General features: G+C 44.3%; 1 protein-coding gene across 1 annotated transcript; it reads right to left on the reverse strand.

The window, feature by feature from the left end:
* Positions 1–1,735: 1,735 nt before the first annotated feature.
* Positions 1,736–11,564, reverse strand: LOC128442405 (protein-L-isoaspartate O-methyltransferase domain-containing protein 2). Its single transcript, XM_053424846.1, has 7 exons — positions 11,404–11,564; positions 9,458–9,618; positions 9,130–9,280; positions 6,603–6,705; positions 6,343–6,514; positions 4,321–4,444; positions 1,736–4,204 (listed from the first exon to the last, which is right to left on the reverse strand). Exons 2-7 carry the CDS (start codon positions 9,611–9,613, stop codon positions 3,687–3,689), a joined length of 1,224 nt encoding a protein of 407 aa, XP_053280821.1. The 5' UTR covers positions 9,614–9,618; positions 11,404–11,564; the 3' UTR covers positions 1,736–3,686.
* Positions 11,565–12,015: the final 451 nt, after the last annotated feature.

Genomic DNA, 12,015 nt, shown 5'->3' on the forward strand with positions numbered 1-12,015 from the left:
CGGAGGGCTAGGAAATCTTCCCCAGGAACTGGGACACCACTTTCTACGTCATCATATATAAGTAACACACAAGTGAAAAGGCTGTATAGATACGACAATACCGGCTCCAAGTGTTGTGGTACCCCGAGTATGGGCTGTAATCCTCATGATCCGGCTGATAAATCCACGGAGAAGAAACCAGACGAGTAGAAGACGTCTGTGACAGCTGATGGAGCTGATGGAATTCCATAAGGTTTGTCTAACGACTTTTCAAGCATGTTAGCACAGCGGCTAATGTTTCCTGATGTTATGGTTACCGCGTCAATAATTTGCACGGAAAGCTTTCAATGTAGCTGCTGGGTTGGTTTTCATCATATGGTCGGAGATTAGTCACAACTAATTATTTTTCTCTGTGGGGAAAAAATGAAAAATAACGTGTCATTTGAAATCAAAATCATGTTACACAGCTGGTGTGTTTGGGCTCATAACCTTTGCCTATTAAAAAAGAAATAGGTTTATCAACCTATATGCTTTTCCAGCCTAGCCGTCTTTGTCCCCCCAAAGGCAACACTTTATAAGATACAGATCGTCCTTTCAACCATCTGAGTTTTCTTGCTTAAAAGCTACATCACCGGATGTAACGTCACTGTTTAGTTTTTTCATGATTCATCTGTCCAGCAAAGTTCCCCTGTTGAATCTGAAGCGTCTGGTGAATGGGTGACTGATGATCCATGCTCAGGTCACAGGCCCAACTTCAGACACCAGGTAGCTTCAGCTTCACCTCTGTGACCCCGTACACACCCGGTGTTAACGGTTGGTTGGTTTTGTGATCCGATCACAAGTGGACAGCTAAGGTGTGAAAGCACTCAGATCAGACAGAAATCCGATCACGCCACACCACATTCTGATGTGGTCTGGGTCACATGTCCACATTCTTTTAGCAGTGTGAATGCAAATCTGTTCTGAGTCATATATGAAGGTCCTCCTACTAAGCTGACGTCCTCTGACCCGCTTTAGTTTAACTATTAATCAAAAGGTTTGTTTGTGACCATCACCACATAATGACTGAACCTTCCTGACGCATCTCTCTACCTCTCTCTCGCTCGCACTTGCCGACACACACACACTTGTGTACTCAGACTGGATAAAAACAACATAGGTTGTTCTTCATGAACAGATATGACGTACGTGTTTGTTTGAACAGAGCTGGGAGGTGAGATCTGATCTGAGATCTGATCATGAGACGCATGTAGGACCAAATTTTAATGACAGGAATGAACGCATGCACTCAGAGCCGACATAAACCACACGTTTGATCTCAACTGGCTTATTGATCACTCTTCCTTCCAGTGAGAGAGTTAAGTGCCCTAGAACATTCTCTCTGGAAACCAAAAAATGCCTTAAAGGGAAAGTCTGGTATATTTTCCACCCTGTCTTATAAATGTGGGTGTGAAAGTGAATTGTTTATATGGTTATTTGCTGGCAACAGTACACATCGCTCAATGAGAAGTCTCACTCACAACCGTGAAGCAGCTCCATCCTCATGATAATGCACATTTTACACCTACCAGTGGTCTACTGTACCGATTTCAATAGTTTCCTTAAGTACCATTCATTTTCACAACCACATTTATAAATCTTCTGAAGCTTATTTTCTTGTGTTAGACCAAGAGGAGACGATATGTGTGAATGGATCCATACTGAAAACAGCAGCTGGAGCCTTCACTAAACTCATGAGTTAATTTCCACCTACACCTTCTTTTATATAATGGAGTTTATTATCAGCTCAATCATACAGCTCAGTCTTAAAAACAAGCCATTTGCACCAAAACCTTGTTTAGTGCCAAAAATATCATGATCGTTTACATTCAGCAAAGAAATACAACTGCACAACAACCAAACATTAATGGTACCAATGTTGATAAGGGAATGGTTTAAATACACGCCCCAGCAGCAGTGAAGCATGATGTTACTCTCAGGCCTGTTTCTGGACTCAATCCTCCCATTCAGTCAGTGTTGGATTTTTTTTAGGGATATACAGCTGCATGTATTTCAAATCCCTCCTGTCACATCCACATGTTAATGATAACAGGCTGCAAAGATCACTCTGCTATTCAACAAGCATACAAACTTTTAAATGGGAGAAATCTGATGCTTCGCAAGAACATGAAAAGGTTGTTTGAATGGTGGTGGAGCAGTTTTTAGAAATGATAAGACGCCAGCAAACTGTCAGCTTCTCTCTTCAAATGAAGGACTTCCTAATGTTTTGCTGTGTCCTCAAGAATTCACTCTTCAAGAATTTAGTCCATGCAACCTCATTTTGGCACAGAAGGGAATGGAAACTTTTGTACAAAAGCAAAAAGGTACAAAGGAATAATGCCCCATCGAACTATAAACTACGAGAGAAAATATTAATTAAATGAAACTTGTACTATCTGTCAAAGTATTTTCATGTTTTTCGCATTTCACAGAACAAAACATACACACATTTACAAAATGTACACGACACTTCAAGTCCCAAAAATTCAAAAATCAAGATTTTACAAAAAAAAGAAAAATGGGTGAGCACAGTGAGAGAAAACTTGGACACTGTCATCATCGAAAACAATTATTGTGTAATCGTCATGCTGGTTTATTTACTGTATGTAGATTGGAATATAAGTGAGTAAGCACTCTTTTCTGGTTATTCTCTCAGGTTTCAGAGAACACAGTGGGATGTAGAGAAAGACACGCAATGATTTGGACGCCCGTACAATGAAACACGTGCATAGAAAAAGGGAAAACTGAACTTCTGTCATGTTTACTGGTCTCATGAAATGCTTGAAGCGACTTCGAAAAGCAGACGATCTAAGTGAAGAGGGCTCGAGGTAAAGCTCCCTCTTTTTGCTTTGAAATCACCGGAAATAATCACAACTGCCATCGTGGTCACGAGCTGCAGCTTCAATAAAGTCAAAAGACAAAAATCACTTTTCACATCCTCCAAACTTTGAATGCACAATTTCTTAGCCCACAAAACTTGAGCCTTACACTACTCTACATTTTTCTGTTCAGAAATGACACCAAGACCCATTAGTTGAGATTACAGCACCTCCTCCTGTGGACAAAGCAGCTTCCACACACCTTGTACAATTGACATCCAGCTCGGGGGACAGCTGGAGTTCCCTCTAGTGAAGCCCTGAGCCCTCTTAGCTGCTCTGTCTGTCTGTTGCTGCAGTGTTTGAACTCTGTAGCAATGTCTGTTCCGATACTGTAGACAATTATGGAGCTCCCTCTCTGCACCACTGGCTTCCCCTCTTATAAGCAGAGGACACTCAGGCTGCTGTGGGCTGTCGAGCTGCTGTCAGGCAGTGATTGATTTCACTAAATGAGTTACAAAGAGCTGCAGAGCTAATTCAGAAAACCGTGTACGTACTTATTTCCTATTTCATTTCTATTCCCAGATTAGCATAGCCTCCCCGCACCCCTCCCCCGGAGAAAGTAACTGACTCTTTAAGGTGTACTAATTGAGGTAACGAACAGCGGGAGGCAGAGCGGAAACAGGGACAGAAAATGGATGATGGAGACAGGTGAAAGAGAGAGAGACCCATGGTGGGGCTAGGTTTCAGTAGGGTAGGGGGCATGTTGTCCTGCCTTGTGCAGGCGGGGCAGGGGCTGTAACAGAGGCTTCAGCTCCTGCTGGGTGGTTCTCTGGACTCCAGATCTGTGGCTCATTTCTCTCTATAGAACAGCAGGTACATCTTCAGAGGCTCGGGCAGTGGCAGGCCCAGTATCCTCTCCCTAAGGATGTTCACGACTGGCTGGGGTCGCAGGAGCTCCCCAGTTTCCTTCTCCTCCTCCTCCTCTTCCTCCTGCTCCTCCTCGTCTTCCTCCACGACCGTCTCCTCTTCTTCCGCCACCGCTCCTCTCAACCCCCTCCTGCTCCCTCTCGTCTGCCGCCTGGCCTCCCTCTCCCCCGCCCCCTCCTCCTCGTCTGCCACTCTCCCTCCCTGGTTGTTGTTGCTGTCCAGGGGAGTGACCACCTGGATGTTGCAGTGGCGCCGGTGGACGCGCCGGCGCTTGAATCGAGGGCCGTACTTATGGAGTCCAGCTACTGCCAGACCCCGACCCACGCTGAAAGAGGAGCCCTGGCCACGTGACTGGTTGTCTCCTCCGTCTGTGGTCACTCTGAGGGTGTGGCGGATGCAGATACGAGCCAGCTCCTGTAACGTCCGTACCTCATACCTGGCTGCAGAGTTGAGAAGCAGAAGAAGGCAGAAAAAGACCCAGGAGTTAATAACAGATGTCATGATATTCATAATTAGCTGTAGTTTTAATTTAAATAAAGCTTGAAATGGGACTCACGCAGGGGGACAGTCTTGGGTTTGCCATTTGTGCTGTGTTTAGGGAGCACCAGAGGAGCAAAGGACACAGAGATGATCTTCTTGGTCTCCCAGCTGTTCGCCCCTGTACGAGTGATCTTGGTCAACTGCAGAAAATACGACAGGATGAAACCTTTTACTTTAATTATTTTCTCAATTGATTTGTTCCACAGACTTCACAAACTGCTTTGCATTTAGAGTCCATATCATCGGTGTGTGTGCTCCATAAGTTGGTCAGTCCCACAAGTTTTGCTGTTTTGAGCACTGTCCACAAAATATAACAACAATAAAAGCCAATAACATATTAAAAAGAGAAGCACCTATCAAACAGAAAATAACAATAATATATGTGCGGACGATCTGAAGATTCTGATCTTGAAGACATTCATCAACTACTTTTGAGGCCAGTCCTGCAGATTGTGTGATTTTATGAAATTGTCCCTCTTCACCGTCTTCTCTAATGAAGTAGATATACAATACATTCACCAACCAACAGACTGATTCCCTACTGACGGTCTGTGCTGAGGGGCACACGAGACAGTAAATAGTCTGGACCCAATCCTGAATGAAGCTTACGTTGTTTTCTGGGTAGGATAACACAAAAACAGCTGAATGGAACAAAACTTGGTGGAAGGATGTGGTTTCAGTGGTAATGGTGGCAGCAAGTGTGACGAAAAAGTAAATTAACTTTTAAATAAAAGTACTCAACCCAACAGATAATGGTGAACAACCAAACAACTTTTTGCCTGTAGCTCGGTTGCTAGGCGACGGCTGTAAAGGCGGGACAAGCTGCTGATGCAATAAGAAAACCGATCGGGCGATAAAATAAAAAATCTTACTGCAGCATGTCTAAACTACTGAAATGATCTGGTTGCGCATTAAAAAGATTTGACTATTGTTAAAATATATTGATCCCGGGCTGTGTTGTGCATGAACGCGTTCATACATTTTGTGAACGCTAAACTGCACGAAACAATTTACAAATGATGAACTTGAACGCTCTCACTGGAGTGAACGCCGCTAACATTATTGGTTGTCATCATCATATAGGCCACTATGTGAAATACCAGGAGTAGGAGAAAATGTTTGTGTGTGTCCTCCCAGACAGCACACACATAGACTGCCAAGGTGCCGCCCCCACTTACTCGCTCAGAGCGACACCCACAGTGACATCACAGAGTTTCTCTCTGGTCCACTGCTGCTTCAGGATCAGAAGGTTGGATTGTAATAATCAATCAATCAAATTTTATTTGTATAGCCCATATTCACAAATTACAATTCGTCTCATAGGGCTTTAACAGGGTGTGACATCCTCTGTCCTTAACCCTCAGCAAGAGTAAGGAAAAACTACTAAAAACCCTTTTAACAGGGTAAAAATACGTAGAAACCTCAGAGAGAGCCACATGTGAGGGATCCCTCTCCCAGGACGGACAGAAGTGCAATAGATGCCACGTGTAGGAAAACATCATCAAGATTAAAGTTTTTAGCAGCATTTGATGAGGGTAAACATCCCCAAGGACAACCCAACATGGCATGCCAAGCAGTCCCGCTGCAATCACAGTCCATGGTCAGCAACCATCCAGACCACGATCCACCATCCAGACCAGACGCCACTCCAGTCCTCAGTCGTGCTGGAGTTTCCTGTGTCCTCCCTCCACTCTCCTGCTGACCTGCTCTCATAGTTCAAATTTCTTTTAAATGAACTATGGACATTTTAAGTGTGAACTGGCACAACACTGATCCAGAGAGTGTTAGTAAGGAGGATGAACCACTGTCGGTAAAAACTACCTCCACAGTACAACGCAACAAGACTGGTATGCTACGTTGCACATAGAGGGGCGGTATAATCATTTTTCGCCGAGAGCTGCAGGAGTGCTGCCGGTCCTGCTCTGGAGTGTGAAATTTGCTGCAGCTTGATTGAATTCAAGGGGGACTTTAAGCAGTTATCACTTGGACACACAGGTTAAGAAATACATATCTGCTGCGGGGAGAGGGGTACACCAACCTTTTCCTCAAGAGGCATCACCAGGATGCCCCCTAACTTTAGCAGGTTCTTCATGTAATCCTCGTGCTCCTTCTGCACCCCAGCACCGCAGTACACCCTGTCATACTGACGGCTCTCTGGAGGAATCTCCAAACAGTTGCCCACAACAAAGGATGGCTCACAGAACTCAAACCTAAAAAGAGACACAGGAACAATGGAAAACACTAAACACACCAGGGGGGGAAAAACGAGAAAAAAAGAAAAAAATAACGGAGACCTACTTGTCAAAGCTATCGCTGGTTTTGATGAAGGAGTCGAGCTTCTGGTAAGCGTACTCGATCACATCTGCGTGCAGCTCGATGCCGTGGTTCACCCCAAAAGGTCCTGTTGGCACAACACACTCCACAGTTTTATCTGAACCACATTAACATGGACACGAAGACATGCTTGTAGGTTATGAGTGATAGCGCTTTTATTTAAGGCGTGAATCACAAGTGGTCAGTTTAAAGTTTTACCATTTGTGATCCGATCTCTCTTCCCCACTCTATAGACAAATAAAGACTGCTATTGTGTTCATGAAGACTAAATGATGCTGTTTTTACTCAGTTGAGTTTACAAATGTGTCTGATGACTATGTTGGTGTGGGTGTGTGTGTGTGTGTGTGTGTGTGAGTGTGTGTGTGTGAGAAAGAGCAAGCGGAGTCACAAGAGGTTATATGAATGAATGTGTGCAGCTGTGAAGAAGGAAATTGTGTCGGCTACAAACAAATCAATGTATGGACACTGAGAAGCAACAATAACAATATGTTAAAACCATACAGGTTTAAACTGAATCAGGTCAGGAAAATCATCTAAGTAGTTGGTCCTTCATATGTGGCCCAGGATGCATTAAGGTGCATTCAAACCTGTACTTAGCACTGACCACTTGGGATCTCTCAGGACAGATGTCTTTTATTTATATTAATCAAATTGTACAACAATGTTTTTTTCAGATTAACAAAATAATTTCAAGTACTCGTGCACGCTGAGGCCAGTCTCACACAAATGCAGCCATTGTGCTGCCTGCGCCATTGGAGTTTGAAATATATTTTACTATAAATCATAATTTTTTTTATCCTTGGTTTTAATAATGAAACATACTGGAAATAGCAAACAAATAGAGCATACAGGCTACTACGGGGATCTAAGTTAAGGACATGGATCCTTTAGGACAGCTAGTAAAACTTCTTTACACATTTTAAAGGGAAGGAAGTGTTGTGATTGGGATTGGACGTGGTATTTTGCAGCTCATTTCAGGACCAGGAGGAGAAACTGTTTTACCAAGCTGTGAGAGCAGTCTGGGGATATTTAAATGAAAGTATTTTCAGTGCCACAAGCACAGCCCATCTGTAGCCCCCATCCCCAGGTAAGGTAGACTGTTGACCAGGTGTAAAACATCCATCCTGAGAGATCCAGTCACAAGAGAACAGCTCTAAATGCGTATGTTAGCAAATAACATGTCCTGAATGTGTCACTTGTCACCATTTGGGATTGGATCTTGCTCTATATGCAGACAATCATGCATGTCATTTGAATAATGTTGTTTTTACATAACTTGAGTTCACAGATGTGTCCATTGTCACTGTGTTTTAGTGTCTGTGTGTGTTGCTGCAAGCAAGAGAGCAAGCAAAGTCAGGAGGGGCTGAATTAATCAATGAGCTGTGTACAGCTCTGCTATGGACTACAGTTTGACCCATTTGAAAGAAAATATGAATCATTATGCGGTTGACAGTGCTGAAATTGTGGACGTCGTCCGTCGCTGCTTGGAGACTGAGAAGCATAAAAATACATTTGATTCATTGTGGAGCTGTAGTAGTTCAGAGGACGTCAGAAGAGTAGGCGGACCTTCATATGTGGCCCAGGAAGCATTTGTGTTTACAAAGCAAAAAGAGTTCAATTCAATTTCATTTGTATTGCACAAAATCACAACATACATTATGTCAAGGCACTTCTTCACTCTTTCACTAAGGCTGAGATTTCACGAGAATGTGGCCACATGCGTCCCAGCCCAGCTTCAAACCACAGAGGGATCGGATCTCAGGACGCGTTCAGATGCGTTCACACATGTACTGTCCACTTTGATTGGATCACTCAGGACAGATGTTAATACCAGGTCTGAACGGGCTCTCAGAGCCTAATGCTGGAAGGTGATGTGGAGGTAGAGTTTATGAGAGGTCATGTGAACAGTGGCTGTGGAGAACTCTACCTGACTGCAGAACTAACTCGCAGGTTCAGCCTCATTATTGGCAAAAATATTACTATTAACAAATCAACTGGAATTATATTGGAAAATTGAAAAATAGTGCCCGATGCTCAGTGAATCAGTGTATACCTGTAACCTTCACAGTAACACACAGATCTGATCACGACACGCATGTGGGACCACATTTTAATGCCAGGTGTGAACGAAAGCCCTGAGAGCTATCCACTTGTGATCAGATAAAAAAAAACACATGTTAATACCAGTTGTGCATGGGGCCGGTGACGCTGCACAAGATTTAACAAGCAGCAGCAGCTTTGTTCGTTAATACCTCCACATACTTTCAATGGTGCTAACTTGACTGAATGTTAGCATATATAATCCTAAACAACAGGGCTCCAGTTGTAACCCACAGCCAACTCTCTGATTCAATATCACCATCATACTTCCTATTTACTTACAACCAAAACGTAAGCTCTGAGAGGGTGGTGGGCTCCACTTTGTCAAGCTATAACAACCCCTGCACATGAATGAAATTGGCAGAGTTGAAATAAAGGATGCTGAACATACCCAGAATGAGGCCAACCATGGTGCTGAGGTAGCCAGTCCCACTGCCCAGGTTGAGGAAGGACAGGCCGGGGTGCAGATCCAGAGCCTCCATCACCTCAGAGTAGATACACGGAGCCGACAGGTGGATGTTTCCATGGCGCCATGCCAAGTCCTAACCAGCACAATAGTATAAGCTTCCATTAACACCCATAAAATCTTACAGCCAATCACAATCACCACAGCTGTTCCATTTAAAAACATCATGAAAAACCAGTGACCAACAAATCCAGAGTTTTACCACAAACAGAGGGCCGTGTGTGTGGTGTTTTTTTTCTTCAAATTTGCTCACCTTATAAGCGTTGTCCCGGTATTCTTCCAGGTAATAGTCCGCCCGATCGATGGCTCGAAAAGCTCGCTCCACCAGGTCTGAGCGGATGTAATAAGCCTCCTTCAGGTTGTCAATCAGGTCATCGTTGTCCTCGCCGGCACTCACAGCTCCACCCATCCTGACTGAATACAAAGAGAAGGTTCAGTATCCCACAGTGACGACCATTCTGCGACCTGCACAGGTACCAGGGAACACACACTTTACGTGAGAGCTGTATATCCCATAGTGGCCTGTTTTGGTTTTAATTTAACTTGTTTGTTCAATTGCTTTTAAACAAAATGTATCATTGAAAGGACATTTCAGGATTGCGAAACTTCAGATGTTACAGTACAGCACGTAAATCCGAAGACTGTTCACGTCCTTTTCAGAGCTTTTTCTCAGAAAAGGAAATATCTAAAGGTTTTGATCAGTATGAAGACATCACCCTGGGCACAGAAGAACACAATTAAATTGTCTTCACTATTCACTATTATGTTCAATACTGAAAACAATCTTTTGTTGCACTCCTCAAATTTCCACATGTCTCCTTTAACCTTAACATATTCATAAAGAACTACATAACAATGACTTAAAATGCAAAAACATGTCTGATTTGACAAACACCATGGAGTGGTAGAGATTGGCATTATTAATCGCACACAAGGGTCACTGTGTGCACCGGCTCAGCCGAATCTGGAGGCCTAAAGAAGGCTTTTGGTGGCAGAGCAAAGATGCAGGTAAGACTGCTGCTGTAACTGTAGTTCAGAGATGTGTCAAAAGCAACAACACAGACAGAGATCACAACGCCACAGACAGAGATCACAGAGCGGCCAAATGCTGGCCACAGCCATGAGGCTGTAAAAGAACAAAGCTCTATGAGCATTCAAATGTCTGGACCTCCTGCTGCCTCTGAGGGCACTTGGATGAGTTAAAGTAGCCTGTCACTGGAGCACCACTCTCCCAGAACTCAGACTTACGTGTTGTCCCTAAAGTCTCTTAAAGTAGAAATACTTCTATATTATCATTGCTGCTCCCTTCATCTAGGTTTTCCTTGTGTATAGATACTTCAAACACTGATACACCTCTCAATTTATGTTCAACACGTTTTTTCTCATGAATATTGTAAATATTGTTATTGTGTTGATTTGCTCTGCTATACGTGACATGTATTACACCTCTGTTCGTCCTGAGGGATCCTTCACATGAGCTCTCTGAAGTTTCTTTTTTCCTTTGATTTTTTGTATGTCCTCACTCTAGTGGAGGGTTAAGCGCAGATGATTTCGAATCTTGTTAAGCCCTATATTATATTATATTTGTGAATATGGGCATTGCACAAAAAATGTATTTAAGATGTGCCCATTTCCAGGAGGAACGAAATCCAGCGTGAGCTCCCTTCTCCCTCTTTAGGACAGTATTAGCACAGGATGACTGCAGGGGGCGCTGTGAGTGGCTCTGTGACAAACTGAGAGTTTTAGAAGGGAACACACTTCCTGTAAACACTAAGATCATAGCTTCGCTGTTCATTTACGGTTTCACGGATTTTCCATGTCTGTTCTGTCGCTGACGTGGTCTCTCTAAGTGGAGTCCGAGCTGAGCTGTGGCTTCAGTGTGACCCTCTTCATAAACAGTCAATGGTTTTCGCGCACACGTCCACAGCACGCTCCGCGCTGCGGCCGCGGCGGTCTGCGCCACGCAGGTGATCCACTTTGAACAGCAAGCAAAAAACCCACTGCGGGGCTCTGTGAGCCACCAGGACCAACACGGTACACCCGCTGGCCCACTGGCACACCGCGGCAAGGTCAACGCCGTCGGTAGCTACCGCATTGTCCGTGACGCTGGCGAGAGGAGAAATGGAGACGGCGGAGTTGCGTCGTTGTTAAAGCGAGCGAACCCGCGGCTTCTCCTGCGGCCCCGCAGCTCAGTCCTACCTGAGGAGAGGAGGTGTTGTCTGTCTGCGCTGCTTCTCCTCTCAGCTGCTGCTGGTGCACACAGGAGGAAGAGGAGCAAGAGGAGGGTCCGTCACAAACACAACTGCTGGATGTAAACACTCGGCCAGCTGACGCTCTGACGTCACACGCAAAGGACGCACAGATAACGGTCAGGAGGAGGGAGCGTGGCCCACGTTCTTTGCGCGAGGACCTGCCCACACCGCTGCCTCTGATTGGCTCACGCCCTTTGACCGTGCGGATGAGGTTTTAGCAACAAGACTGATGATTGGTTGGAGCTCAACGTGGCTTCAGAAGGACACCGTGGTTACGTGGGACGTAATTTGCCCAAATTATTAAGAGTGGACAAAGAAGTTTCACCTCACTCTTATTCATGATGACCCTCCTGTGTATATGTCAACTTTCAGAAGATTTTACTGTAGCCATGTTTAGATAATCACATGTAAAATAAGCTCAGTTTTCAGTATGGCATTCATGGCTTGCTTTTTTAACTTGTAAATTGTTGGGAATAAGACCTTTCCTTAGGTGACCTATTAACGATTTATTTTTGAATAAATGCTATTTAAAAGGGTTTAGCTTAGAGTAAGTTATGAA

The sequence above is a fragment of the Pleuronectes platessa genome, chromosome 6 (assembly GCF_947347685.1).
Source record: "Pleuronectes platessa chromosome 6, fPlePla1.1, whole genome shotgun sequence".
NCBI lineage: Eukaryota > Metazoa > Chordata > Actinopteri > Pleuronectiformes > Pleuronectidae > Pleuronectes > Pleuronectes platessa.

What these genes read in the sequence shown, in the direction of transcription:
- LOC128442405 (XM_053424846.1), bottom strand. Translation starts at nt 9,613, where the DNA reads ATGGGTGGAGCTGTGAGTGCCGGCGAGGACAACGATGACCTGATTGAC. An exon ending in ACCGGGACAACGCTTATAAG is followed by an intron (nt 9,281 to 9,457) that starts GTGAGCAAATTT and finishes TGTGCTGGTTAG; the next exon opens with GACTTGGCATGGCGCCATGG. An exon ending in ACCAGCGATAGCTTTGACAA is followed by an intron (nt 6,515 to 6,602) that starts GTAGGTCTCCGT and finishes GTCTCTTTTTAG; the next exon opens with GTTTGAGTTCTGTGAGCCAT.